Source organism: Microtus pennsylvanicus, chromosome 5, assembly GCF_037038515.1.
Source record: "Microtus pennsylvanicus isolate mMicPen1 chromosome 5, mMicPen1.hap1, whole genome shotgun sequence".
Taxonomy (NCBI): domain Eukaryota; kingdom Metazoa; phylum Chordata; class Mammalia; order Rodentia; family Cricetidae; genus Microtus; species Microtus pennsylvanicus.
The window spans coordinates 105703446-105718157 of record NC_134583.1 but is presented as its reverse complement, the minus strand read 5'-3'; the positions used below and the strand labels follow the sequence as shown (position 1 = coordinate 105718157).

At 46.1% G+C, this 14712-nt stretch overlaps 1 protein-coding gene across 3 annotated transcripts in view; it reads right to left on the bottom strand.

Moving 5' to 3' along the window:
- Kank1 (KN motif and ankyrin repeat domains 1) overlaps positions 1–14712 on the bottom strand; it is a 183034-nt gene that overhangs the window by 45747 nt on the left and 122575 nt on the right. For 2 of the 3 annotated variants that reach the window (XM_075973753.1, XM_075973751.1), the window contains exon 3: positions 11778–11897. In XM_075973753.1, the coding sequence (XP_075829868.1) occupies positions 11778–11814 (37 nt within the window). In that variant the 5' untranslated portion in view covers positions 11815–11897. Of the gene's footprint in view, positions 1–4549; positions 4703–11777; positions 11898–14712 lie in introns of those variants that run through there. The other variant, XM_075973754.1, reaches the window with a different exon arrangement.

Sequence of the window (14712 nt, the reverse complement as noted above, 5' to 3'; positions counted from 1 at the left end):
AAATGGGTTAATTTAAGTTGTAAGACCTAGACAGTAATAAGCCTGAGCTATCGGCCAAACAATTTGCAATTAATATTAAGTCTCATAGAGGACATTTGGGAACTGGAGGGCAGGAGAGAAACCTCCAGTTATAGGAGGTGATGATAATCATTTGATAGAAATACAAAACACTCTTGGAATTATTTTTTTTTTTTAAAAAGAAAGACGAAGAGCTGGAGATGGCTCAGTGGTCAAGGGCCCTAGCAGCTCTTTCAGAAGACTGGTTACTAGCTCTATCAGGCATCTCACAAATGTGTGCAACTCCAGCGGCAGGGCATCCAACACCCTCTTCTGTATTCCTATCTGTACTTCCATGCACATACCCACAGACAAATATAATCAAAAATAATAAAAAGTCAAATCAAGAAAAGAGATGTTCAGAAGTGATTTTAAGAAGATGAATTCCACAGGATCCATCAACGACCACTGAGACTCTAGAGCAGAGTCGTGGGGTTTGAAGGTTATGAAGGGCCTGTATCCACAGATGCAGGAAGGGCTTTCAGGTCCAGAGACCAGTGCTTCAAGCAAAGCCCCAGGCTGGGGAGCAGCACTGGGATGGAGAGACTCTCCCTCTTGCACAGTCGTCTGGCCTCTTGCTACCTCAAGCCCAGGAAAACCCACTGCGGTCTCCTCAGACACTGATGGGGAGAGAAGCAGACAACGGCTACTGTCAGAATTGGCCCCAAACAAAGGTCTGGAGTTAAGAAAATAGTTCCAAAGTTTGTAGGGGAAAAAGTATCTGAGGAGAAAGAAAAATCAAAGAATCGTGCCAATCGTCACTAACCAAACAAAACCACAACCTGGTGAGAAAGGGAAGCGAGACGCCTTTCCAGGGACTAGGATGGCTCATCACACAAACCGGGACTCAGTGTTCCTCTGCCAAATGCATCTCTGAGCGAGTTTGGTTTTTCGAGGCAGGGTTTCCCTGTGTAGCTTTGGAGCCTTTCCTGGAACTTGCTCTACAGACCAGGCTGGCCTTGAACTCACAGAGATCTGCCTGCCTCTGCCTTCCGAGTGCTGGGATTAAAGGCGTGCACAACCAGCGCCCAGCTGAGCGGGTGTTTTAAAGGGAACCACCAAATGAATGAGCTTTCTGAATTCGAGTGTTGCTGCAATTTTCCGCTACTCTGCCTATGAGTCCCTAAACAATTCAAATTCACCACTAATGCGAGGTTTCCTTTCTCAGTGTCACACGTTCTGGGGAAAACCAAGGGTTTTGACAGGGGAGAAACCTCTGGCCCCGAAATCCCTTTAACCTTCTAGGAGTCTATTTTGGGATTCTTTATTTCAAATCAGTACTCTGAGGCGTTGTGGACTCCAGCCGCTATTTTCTGGTGCCCAGATAAAGCCCTAGCAATGTCTATAGCTGTTTCTGCAACTGCTGAGTGTGTGGGAGGAGGGAGAAGCATGGGCTCCCTGTGGGCCCTTTGGGATACACAGAGAGGTGACTAGACCTAAAATTCATGACACACTGGGGCCATCTTCCTCACACAGTCCCTGGGGCAGATCTGGGCAGATCCTGGCACTAGTGGGAAAATCTGGTGGCACAGGACTTCGTGTTTTGCAATTTCTTCCTGTAAGCTACACGGTTGGAATCATTTCACAGGCAGGCCATGCCTCCTCCCCCACTGGCCTACAGACTTCCAGGTCTCCACCCTGGAAATGCCAGTGCATCATGGGACTGATTCACCACTGTAGGCCGGGCACCAGCAAGGGGACGTGCTACATAAACCCGGCGAGTACTTCAGCATCCTCTGCCAGGGCATGGAAAGGCAAACCAACTCTGTCTTCAGTTGGAGGGGAGCAGGGGAGCAGGCTGTGCCCCCAAGTTTTCCTGGTGTGTTCCCAGTTGGAATACAGCATCCTAGCCCATCAAAAATACAGGGCAGAGAATCAGTCGTACCTTGCTGGGTCTCTGGACTTAGAGGAGGTTGACAGAGGATGTAAGGGCTGACACACACCACTAGTACTACAAAGATACTAAGCACTAGGTTTGTGAACTGCTGGAAATGCCCAGTCTCCCAACCCCCGCCTCCCAAGTTTCTAGCTTGAAGCATTTGTCCGCTTTCTTGTAGGAGACTCTAACATGCACCCGTGGCAGAGGAACAGCATGCCCTGCACTAATGGGCTCAGACAAGAGGAAAGGGCTCAAAAGAGGGCAGGGTCGGGAAAAGTGGACTAAGTATGCTCGGTCGATGTTTTCACAAAATTATCTGCAAAGATGATGGGGTTTATCGATTCCACCAAATATTATGTGAACAAATACAGAAGCCACTGATTCTCTTTTGGTTCTACCTAACTGTTAAGTTGGGAGCGTCACTCTAGCCCCTGGCATCCATTCCAGCCCCCTGGCCTCAGAGTTGCATTGCTCTGGACTTCAAATCCCAGCATGCCAGGGTCAGGACCACTCCCACAGGGTATTTAAGTGGGCTCCCAGCGGAGGAACGCATGGTTCTGGGTTTGCATGTGCTCCCCGGCTTTTCTGTCTCCCCTGCCGTGCTCTCAGTTAATCTGACCTCATTGGATTTCTTTGCGCCGGCGGAGCAGTTCATCTTAGGATTTTTTTCCGTAACAATAACAAGGAACATTTTGACTTTTAAATTTTCTTCCTTCCTTCCTCCTTTCCTCCCTCCTTTCCCATCTCTCTGTCTCTATCTCTCTCTCTCTTCTTCCTTCTTTCCTTCCTTCCTTCCTTCCTTCCTTCCTTCCTTCCTTCCTTCCTTCCTTCCTTCCTCTTGTGCCTATATGCATCAGACTGTGTATATACATGTGGAGCCAGGCAGGTGTCTCCCTCTACCATTCTCCACTATATATGTATATATGTAAACATATACATATGTACATACATACACACATACATATATGTTGTTGTTGCTGCTATTTGTTTGAGACAGGGTCTCACTGTATAGCCCTGGCTGTTCTAGAACCCACTAAGTAGACCAGGCTGGCCTTGAACTCACACTGACTGCCTCTGCCTCCTGAGCACCAGGATTAAAGCCTACACCACCACGCCTGGCTCTGCTGTGTCTTTAGAACTCACTGATTAGCTGACCAACACACTCCAGTGAGCCACCTGCCTCTGCACCACCATACTAGAGTTATAGATACCTGCAACCACCCCGGGCTTTTGTGTGGGTGCCGTGGATCTGAACTCAGGTCCTTATGTCTGTGCAACGGGCACTTTACAATCTAAGACATTTCTCCGGTCCTAGAATATACTTTCAAAATACAGAAGATCACTTGAGAGGAAAACCTTCTTTGATGACCTGAAGTCACAGAAAAGAACTCCAATGAACACAGTACTTGTGACTTTTAAAAGCAAATTGCTTCTCTGAATTCTTATTTCCTCCATAAATAAAGGTTTATATGCTGAAGATGTAATAAAGTCTACAGCCCTTGATCCAGGTGAAGGAACTGTCAAGGGATCCTTCAAACCTGGCTTGCATAAAATAAGGACTCCAGAAGCTTGACTTTCCAGCTAAGTTAAATCCTGCAAACCAGACATCTAGCCCCTGACAAAACTTCGCTGCCTATAGTTCTACTTTCTATCTATGGATGAGAGAAGACTTGAGGATCGCACGGAGTCTGGACCGTAGCTGTCACTGCTTCTAACTTCTGCTCCGATGAGGAATCTGGCCACTGTATTTTTAAAAATCCTCAAAATAGAAGCATAATTATTTTTAAGTGGGGCGCCCACTTGTCTGAACAGTACTCCCCGCTGAGATCACCAGTGTTTAGACACAAATGGGCCGCATATTATTTTAGCCTTTCTAATAAACTGCATAGCCCCAAAGATGAATCCAATTTGTCTTCTAAACACGAGCACATTTTTCCTAACAAACAGGAAAATGAATGAGCCAATGAACAGCTCATTCAGACTCTTCACAGAGAAGTCAAGACGCTTGGCCTCAGAGTGTTTGAACTCGGGTCCTCCTGTTTGCTACGCAGGCACTTTTGCCCGATGAGACATTCATTTCTCCAGCCCCAGGAAACACATTCAAACTACAAGAGATCACTTAGAGAGAAAAATTTTCTTCCAGGACAAACAAGAACTCAAGTGAACACAGTACTCGTGACGTCTGACAGCAAATCGCTTCTCTAGCTACAGCAGTTTGAATTAATCCGGCCACATCTGATTTCCAGATCCGGAATCAAGTTTTTATTGGTGACGTCTACTCTAGGCAATGCTAATGCATTTTTTTTTCCAGAAAAGAGTGGACTTTATTGCTTCCACAAATCTAAGAACTATGCTTACATTCTTCAAGCCGGATCAAATCAAACAGCTTTTTACAGGAAAGAACGGCAAAGCAGAGACTTGGAACTTTATCAGTCATCCTCCTCCCAGCCCATAGAAACCGCTGAGACTGTACAGAGGAGATGGACTGAAAGTCTCCACGACACAGGAAGAAGCCCTGGAAAAGGTGAGCTGTCCATGGATGGATTCCCCAGCCCACTGAAGCCAGTGAAGACAGCACAGACGGCGCGAATCATAATAAACGACAGTACTCACGGTGGGGAGTCCTGGAGTGTGGCAGGGGCTGTGCCGGCTCTGTGCTGGCTTCCAGGGCTCTTAGAGTCAGCGCAGTAGAAATCTGCAGCTGAGCTTTCCTGGCCTTGCCCCGGGAGGAGCCCTTTTCTCTCCTTCCTACGCCCAAGGAGGCTGGTACTCACCAGTCCCGGCTTAGCTGCAGCCCTAATCGCCTGCTTGAAATCTGATGCTTAACCCATTAAGACTGGGCAAGCCTGGGAGAAAGAATGCTTGGAAGGGGAAGCTGGCTACAGGTTTAGGCTGAAGCCAGGAGCGTTAGTACAACAGGCAAACCCTGAGCAGGGAAGATCTTCCACAGTCTCTCCAGGGGTGGGCATCAACTCTGGGGTTCTGTTTAGCCACCCAGGCAAGACTCCAAAACCCAGGGTCTCCTATTTGTAACTAGTGTTGTCATTTTAACAATTATAAAATTCAAACTATTTGACTTAAAAAAAAAAGCCTCGTCAAAGACCATTGTTATAAGAAAAATTACTTTGTGACCTTCGGTGTGAAATTAGCCTTCGATAAAACTAATATATAAGTTTTATTAAAAGCTGAAATGTAAATATAATTAAATCCAATAACATACCCAATGCTAGGAAGGAAGTTCATGGTACAATAGAGAAGTATAAGGCATTAAATAATATGGAATTCAATTAAACAATGCACATCAATGCACATTAAAAGGTAAACTATCAATATAACCATTATCATGCATATTAGGAAACTAGCATTAAAGAAAATACCTATTACCAAAACCCCAATCTTAAAGGATATTTTGCTTTTAACCATCACACTTCCCAGGTATTAATAAATTTGCTGAAATACATACTGTTTGGGTTAAGGCTTCACCCCAGCCCCTGGCATCCATATATCCAAAGAGTCTGGAATGTTTGGGTGGAAGTTGCATCCCAAGCCCCTTCCCTGGGAGTTGCCTCAGTCCAGACTCCACCTCTGAGAAAGCCCCCCAAACGATGACACCCCCCCCCCACATCCCAGAGATGCTCAAGACCACTCCCACAGGGTATTTAAACTGCCCCCAGAGAACAGACACATGGATTTCCGGTCTCCTTTCCCAGTTTCCTCTCTGAGATGCTGGAAGGCCACCTGGGAGCTTTGGCATCCATTAAACCTGGATTTTTTCTAATTCAGCTTGATTTGGTCTGATTTGGATTATTGCGTCGGCGGAGAGGTTTATTGGGGCACAGAAACCTTTAACGTACATCTCCCTTGGTCTCTTTTCTCACACTATCTTGACCAGACACTATATACACTGTCAATGACAACACAAGGCGGACTTGCCTTAGCCACTGGCTCACTGGGTGAACTTCACAAGTTGGGTTTTGTCTTCTGAGAGGAGGGAAGAGAGGCCAGACAACTGATATAAAACAGACCTCCTCTTGCTCCTACCTGTATTTATATGTTAAGAAACTCACTTTTACCCTCGGCTTTTTTCTGACAATCTGATGACACTACTTACGGGAAAATACAGGGTTGAAATAAGAACACCCACCTAACGTCCCGTTACAGACAGAACCAAGAGACCCCAGAAGTCACAGAGCATAGCATTGTTTATACGCCGTTTAAGCTCCGCCTGTGGGACCAGAGTAACTAGACGGCAGGGCTGGAACTCACCCTCAGGGACACGGCAGCTCCGCTGTGTCCTTCCTAAAGATGGTCTCAGCAAACACCACCGTGATTCCAGGCAGACTAGTCAATGCAGAGTGGTGTTTAAACTTGAAATTCCAGCTGCTAGGCTCACCCTCAGTGGGCTCAGAGTTCTGTTTGAGAAATGCGCCTGCCCAGAAAAAATATTTACACAACCCAGAGTGGGCTGTGGGTGTCACAGCTAGCTTTGCCTGCTCTGCAGGAGTCTTGGGCTCTGTCTGCTTGACCCAGCCTTATCAATGCCCTTTGTACCTCAATTGAGATCAGCATAGAGACAAAATCCACAGCCAAATCAACTGCCCTGGCTAAGCAGATTCAAGATCCGTGACAGTTACTGAGGCCATTACAAAGCTGAGCTCTTCAACTCCCATTTCTGTGAAACTACGCTCAGGAAATCATAGAAGAGGAGAAAAATGCCAAGGCAAGAGGCGGCTTGCGGCATCATTTTTCTCCAGGGAAGGGAAGATGCAGCAACTTTCCTTCCAAACACCCCAGCAAAAAGTGAAGAGTAACCGGGCTGCTAGAACTACGGCCAGGAGTACCAGGAATTCGAAAGCATTTTCCAGGGGCTGGATAGATGGCTCAGATGTTAAGAGCATTGCCTGCTCTTCCAAAGGTCCTGAGTTCAATTCCCAGCAACCACATGGTGGCTCACAACCATCTGTAATGGGATCTGGTGCCCTCTGCTGGCCTGCAGGCATACACACACACACAGACTATTGTATACATAATAAATAAATAATTAAAAAAAAAAGAAAGCATTTTCCATGAAGACTGGGCAGAAGAATACAGAGAGTGTTAAAGCCAAGGACTCCATACTAAAATGTACGAAAGCTTACTTAGTGAAGCCCTATGCTTGCCTGACCAGGGAAGGGAAAGCGCTGAAAATAAGACATAGGATGGGTTTGTAAGTGTGCCCCCTTCTCTCTTCCTAAAAAATTCATGAATGCGATCCAATCAATTTTTAAAAATGGAGTTAAAAGTTTTTATTTTATATGTAGAAGTGTTTGCTGGCACAGATATATATGCACCACTTGTGTGCCTGGTGCCCACAAAGACCAGAGGGGTCATCGATCAGGTAATAGCCCGGAGCTGGTTTACGGAGATTTGTGAGCTGCCATCTGAGTGCTGGGAACCCAATCCAGGTCCTCTGCAAGAGCAGCAAATACTCTCGAACCACAGAGCATTTTTCCAATAATTTAAAATTTTTAATGCAGCCAGTAAGTAAGTGAGCAGACATTGCAAGTAAGCAGACATGTGAGCAAAGACACCCAGAATGACAAGAGCCACAATGGAGGAAGGCAGCTAATTGCAAACGCAAAGATGGTAACAGTGGCCAGAAAAGTCACCGAACCACACTCGCCCGTTCATCCCACTTAACTGTTAGAGAGGGGCAGGAGAACACACTGGCACCAATGTCTCAGCACCTGGGGGGGTTCCACATGAGGGCACAAGCAGGACAGGGACGACGGGGCAAGGACAACTGGCCTGTCCCCTGACATCTGCCTAGCACTTGCGCCTTAAAATGTGTTCTCCCAAACCAGGTGTAAGGGCTCATGCCTGTCATCCCAGCTCTCGGGAGGAAAGAGGACTGAGTTCAAGGGCAGCCTGGAGACCCTGTCTCAGAAGAACCACAACAATGCAAGGCAAAGTTCACAGCTTTGCCTATTTTTTCCCCTCACACCTGTCTTGTGAAGAAAAGAAGACACGGGTTATTATCTTCATCTGACAAATCAGCCACTTGTTATTTGGCTTCTAAAGGAATCCTAAGGTCTAATTAAAGTTTCACAACATTAATTAGTGTTTAGAGAGGTATCAATCAGTGTAGCCAGTTGATGACACGACTTGGGAACTTGGGTGAAGAACAGACTGTCCCCATTTCGAGACCCCGAAGAAATCCAGCTACCTTTCTAACCAGTGGGATGTCTACCGCCTGGCTAGTCACAGAACAGTCAAAGGCAATCTCGACAGCCCGGCTCCTGAGGGCAGACTCTGCGGGCACTAGCCGTGTTCTGAACGAGTACATACCAACTATGCCAGGGGACAGAAGTAGCCACAGCTCTGCTAAAAAGAGATAGTGTCGTGAGGATGACTGGTGCAGACGGGAGGGTGACGCAAAAAGAAGGGTTTGGGTGGGGCAGCTTAGCCAGGTTTAGCAAGCAGAAGTAGACAGATCACCAGCTAAACGCGAACCTCAGACATACAGCCCTTCTGTGGTGTAAACACATGCTCTATTTTAGCATCCCTGCCCATAGGAGACCCTGGCAGTGGCAATTTGATCTTGTGGTGCTTTCTATTGGTCACTTTTCCTTGACTTGTACAAACATGAAAAGAGTTTCCTATTCATGTTGTATAAATCCCAAACAGTTATTTTTAGGGAAAGGATTGGGAGACTATATTTAAGGGAAATGCAATTAAAAAAAATCATAAACATGACTTTATTTTTTTGGGGGAAGGGGACCTGCAAACATATAACTTACATCTAAAACTTCTACTAAATGACCCAGACCAGTTTCACAGGACTGATCGGTAACCGGTCCCCACTAGTTGCCCCCCACCATACAGAATGCCTTAATTTTCTTTCTACTGCTATGATAAAACACTGTGACCAAAAGCAACTTGGGGGTGAAAGGGTTTATTTGCCTTACGCTTCCATATCACAGTCCATTACTGAGGGAAGTCAAGGCAGGAACTCCAACGTAACCCCAGTCAGGAACTAAAGGGGACCATGGAAGAATGCTGCTTTCTGGGTTACTTTCTCAACCACAATGGGCTGGGCCCTCTCACATCAAGTGTCCATCAAGAAAATGCCCCACAGGCTTTTCTAAGGCGAACTTAGGGAGCCACTGTTCTCAGTTGAGCTTCCCTCTTCTCAAGTGACCCTAGCCTGTGTCAAGGTGACAACAAAACCAACACACAAAACTCACTTGTAAAAAGAATCACTTGAATTTTTCATCATGATTGTGAGTATGTAGAGAATGCAGATTCTGATAGAGAACAGAAAAGGGATCCGGAGCCCCGAGAGCAGGAGTTACCGGTGGCTGAGAACTGCCTGATAGGTCCGTGGGCACGTATTTCTTGTGTAATACAAAACGAGAGCGGAAAAGCACACAAAACCATGATTTGGTGAGAAAAACCTTTTTATCATCAAAAATATTTAAGATGTGAAAATTTGGAAAGTGGGAAAACTATTTTTGGGGTGGCAGTAGTACCAAGGATTTTGAATTCATTTTTAGAAAGTCCAATACTTCTCTGCTTTGTATCTAATGAGTGTCATGTACACATAAATCCATGCGTGTTAACTAAGCAACTCTGTACGAATAATTTGCTTAAAGCAGTAGTTCTTAACCTATGGGTCATGACCCCTTTGGGGGTCAAACGACGCCTCCACGAGGCTCACTTAAGACCATTGGAAAACACAGATATTTATATTATAAGTCATAACAGTAGCAAAAGTATAGTTATCAAATAGCAATGAAAATGATTTTATGGTTGGGGTCATCACCACATGAGGAACGGTATTAGTGGGCGGCAGCATTGGGAAGGCTGAGAACCCTGGCTTGGAGGCTTGCTTATACCAGTAGAAGCAAGGATTTCTCGTCCCCTTGTCTGTACTGGACGCCGCCAGGAACCATTCATACCAGCACATCCTGGAACACAGAATCTGAGGGCTTTCCTTTACTTTGCACTTGATGCCCAGACCCTAGTAGGCAGGAAACCAAGTCGGGAAGAAAGTTCCTGCTGCCACCAGATACCACCAGCTCTCAAGGGCGGAACAAGGTGAGGTCAGGAAGTGGGGAGGCAGGGGTTGACACAGATCTCTACAACAGGAGCGGGAGTACAAATGCTAAGCAGACTAAGCAGACCGCAAATGAAGCCTCCTGGCTCTGAGTGTCTGCCCTTCCTGCATACCATGCTGCCGCGTGAGGGGGCTCAGAGTCAGAAAAGCTAGGACTCCAGTCAGGCTCTGGAGCGGGAAACTCTCGCTGTCAATCATGCAGCTACTCAGCAAGTTTTCCAGAGAGGAATTAATATTCCATATGTTGATTACGCAGGTTACCTACTAATAGGATGAACCTCCCCCCACCCCATTTATTCTACAAATTTCTCCCAAGTCTTACAAAAGCAAACTGGTATTCAATACACACAGGTCTCTAATAACCAAAGTAAGAGTACAAGTCTTCATGATTCAAACTTATAGCTGTTACACACTCCAAAAGGAGGTTGTTTACAGCATACAGTCTCTTCCTGGGGCGACTGAGCTTATGTTCTTCTACTCTAAGTTATCCCATATTGTATAAAACTAGCTACGCCTTGCCCAGAGTGACTCCATTGTATGAAGCAACAGGTGGACTCCCTTTCAATCAAATGCTGAGTCAGAACGAGCGTCCATCTTAGATACCACGACTAGTACAACGTGAACCCGGAAGCACGTTACTTGTTCAACCAAGCTACGAGATACTATGAATTTAACATAGCTGGTTGGGGACACAGAAAAGCCAGGTCCTAAAATTTACTGAGCACACCAGGAGGGTGATGAATATGACCTCCCCACCTGGATACCATAAAGGATGGAGAGCTAACACTGGGAGAGAGTGTCACCCGGGGACATGCCATCTAACCAACTGATCGATCAGCACTGGACTTCAGACTGTCCCCAGCTTGGACTTGGTGCCACTCATGAGGACTTGGTTAGGCAGTGCACTCTGCTTCAGCTTGCCCTGGCCATGAATCTGACTTGACCATCTGCACTGCATGGGTACCACTCTTGCCTCTGCCTTCTAGTAAGGCCATTCCGTAGATGATGTATCATTATGGTATGTGTAGTATGCACTTAAGAGTTCATAAGATGGGAATAAAAGAACCTTAGGCTGCAAACTGCCACACCACCAAGTAAAGACAAGATCACCCGGTGAATCATAGCCAACAGAACTGACTGGACTTATGAATTTACTGATACACCATAAGTTCTGACACTGGACAAGGAAACAAATGTTTCTGTTCACTGCATCCCCATGGTTGGTCTCATCATACAAACCTCCTAGGTAGGAACTGGTTTTCAGGATCAAAACTGGTTGCCGTTCATCTAAGGATTACTCAGAGAGAAGTCTAAGTTGAGTGCGTGCGCCTTGTGCTTAGAGCAACGGTCAAGATTTTTACATTTCTTTCTCAACACATCAGCAGAAACTTTTAGGTAAGATTGTCTTAAAGAGAAGGATCGGTGGGGTAAAGACACCTGTCGTCAAGACTGACCACCTGAGTTCAATGCCTGGAGTGCACATGCTGGAAGGCGAGCACTCCCCCCACAAAGTTGTCCTCTGATGCCCCCTAAACAAACAAAAGTGTGTGTGTGTGTGTGTTTTAAGACAAGTCTTCTACGAGTTTAAAGAAGAAACAACTTTAACGAGATAGAAAGTTGCTGTGAAATTCTACTTCTCTAGGCCACTTGCTATTATCTGTCCTTTATTAAAAGAGGAATCAATAAGTAATTTGAGCAAGACATACCCTTTCCTCCCTCCTTCTGTCATCAGAGCGTGCTTACCTGCACCATAGCCGTTGACTTTTGTGGTATAAGCCATGCTGGCTCAAATCCAAGAACGGACGCAGGAACCAGTGAGGATTTGAGAGAATTTCATACAGCAAGTTCCCAGAGGTTTTCAACCTGAAATGACAGAGAGAGCCCCATCAGAAAGTTCAAGGTGGGTAGAACCACAAACCTTGGTTCATGTGGACAGAGGTGGCTGCTGATGCAAAAAGCAGTTAGAAGGGAGAGAGACGGACTAAGGATCCAGGTGGTGGCTGCACGAGGCCTGGCCCCAAAGCGTGCGGAGGAATGACATGTCCACTGGCCGACCGGTGTCCAGACGGGTGTCCAATACACTCTGGGGAGAGAAAACTGGCCCCAGACACTGACTACTTAGGAAGTAGGGCACCTGACACATATCCCTCTTCAGTGCCCTCTATACTTTTTTTAATTATATGAAATAGTTTATATACACACTCACTATATGTGTGTATATGTGTTTTGAAGCTCATCTGCTTTTCTAAAAGTTGGTTCAATGATTTCATTTATCTGACTGCAACTTCAAAGCAGTTCTTGCACCAGATAGATGCTCGATCTCTTAAAGGTAAACTCCATATACATTCTTTTTAAATGTCAGGTCTTTGTCCCAGTCCCACTTTTCTTCTATGCAATCGCTTTGCTAAGAACCTTCAGTATCTTGCACTGTTATGTTGGGCAAACTTCAAATGACAGCATGTCACACCATCAGAGACACTGGATCCCACACCACACAAAAGACAGCAGGACACGCAGTCGCAGACACTGGATCCCACGCCGTACAACACGTTTCTGATTTTACATTGACTTTCTGTTAAGAGTTACCTCCGGTTACTGCATCGAGACATATAACAGTTACAAACTTTGAAACAAGCATGGAGTAAACTAGGGAAAAAAATACTGCTCTAACTATTGCTTTTCGAAAATGCTTTTATAAAAAACTGGCAAAGAAAGTAAATAATTATATACGAGAACACTGCCGGTCCATCCTAACTCTGGACTTACGAAGCCAGAAGAAACACACCTCCCTGTGAAGCGCTGTCAGCCAAAAAGCCAAACGACTTCTCCGGAACAACACTATACTAAAATAACAGTAGAGACCTATGCCATCCTAGCACAGCAGCGGAAAGCATGGAGGTTGTTGGGGATATGAAAAATGCCCAGCGGAAGTTGACTTTTAAAAAGTAAGACAGGGCCAGCGAGACGACCGAGAAAGTAAGAACGCTGCCACGCAAGCCTGAGGACCTGAGTTCAACCCCAGGCACCCACATCAAGAGTCTCAGAAAACCAGCAGCCCCTGTGAGACAGGAGGCAGGGGCAGGAGAGGGTAGCCTGGAGTACACAGGCCAGCAGCGGCAGCAGCAGCGAGAGACCCTGCCTCTAGAGTAAGTGGTCTCCTGACTGCCACACACACTCATGGCAACACGCGTTCACACACACCACACACGCAAATAAACAAAAACTTGAAATGAACAAGTATTATGTGTATGTATACAGACCTACACACCCACTACAAAAATCAATGTGTTATTAACTGATAATGCTGAGGACAGCCAACGTTCATTAATCTCTAACGGCTGTTAAATCTAATTCGTCACTAAATGCCACACAATGCCATGATTTAAGAATCACTGATTAAAAAAATAAATCCTACCAATCAAATCCCAAGGCTGAGTTGTTTTTGTTTTAAAGTGTGTTTGTGCATTTAATTAAAAATCAGAAGTAAATGGACCAGGATATCCACTGTGGCTGCCCCTGGCAGAGGCACTGGCGGACGATGCTGGCTCCTTCGTTCCTTCTCTAACAATACTAACCATAAACCAGTGTCTGGACTCTTCTTGCCATTTGGACTTTATTTGCTTTGAAGGGGAGATGTAAGAATATGAATCCCTCTCCTTTCCGAGCACACACGATGCTGGTCACACTTGTGTGAAGGGAAAGACGGCTGTTGATGGTTGTTGTTGTGTGACCACATAGGGCGAGAACCTTGCTCCTTCGCTAGTGAAATTGTCCTCACTGCTCATGGCTGCAAACTCAAAAGGACTTTCTGCTGTTGTCAAAGGCCGCTTCTGTCAAGTCCTCCATGCTCTCCCAGTCACAGCGGAGTGCTCAGATTCTGAGCCTTCCCCTCCCGGCGGGATCCCAGTGGCTGTGAACTGGCTCTGGTCTCTCTGGGTAAGAAGCAATCACCTGACGCAGTGGCACAAGGGGCACTGAACCTGCAAGTCAATAAACTGTGACGGGTGTGAGGTGGCTGGGCTGAAAGGCAAGGGACACAGAGAACAGAAGCTTTCTTCCAGAACAGAAATGACTACCAACATCTGCCGGGCAAGGCTTTATAAAAGAATGTGGGGCCTGGAAAGACTTGAGGGGAGGAGTGGGGACAGGAGGGGGTCAAGGAGAGAGGCCAAGTTTCTGGAATTGTTCAACTAATGACATTTCTAAAAGCCATAACGAAAACCTCAAAAACCTCAGGCCGAAGCCTGTTTTCTGGCCCCTCGGTAGCCTCTCAGGTTTGTGCTCTTGTGTCGACTCAGAGAGGCTAGTAAATACCAGCACTCAACCTGCTGAGGGCAAACAGAAGACAAGAAGAGACAAGCTGTGGGTGTTAGGGGTGAACGAAGTGTGTGTCAAGGTATTTGAATGGAGATGTGCCCAGAGCCTTCCTAGCCAAGCTTCGTAGACTTTGGCCCAACACACACACATACTTGTCTGTTATTGAACTTCTCTCACCTGGCAGGAGAGCTTTAGCTCAGATCCAAATTGATCTCTCCCATCCTCTCCTAAAACAGAACACAATAACAAGAGGGAAGCCTAAACTTAGGAGCTACAAGCATGTCACAGATAAAATAACAAGGCCCCCAGTCACGGGATGTGGGAGCTGGCAGTGTCTGCACTGGGACAGCTGTAAATTGTG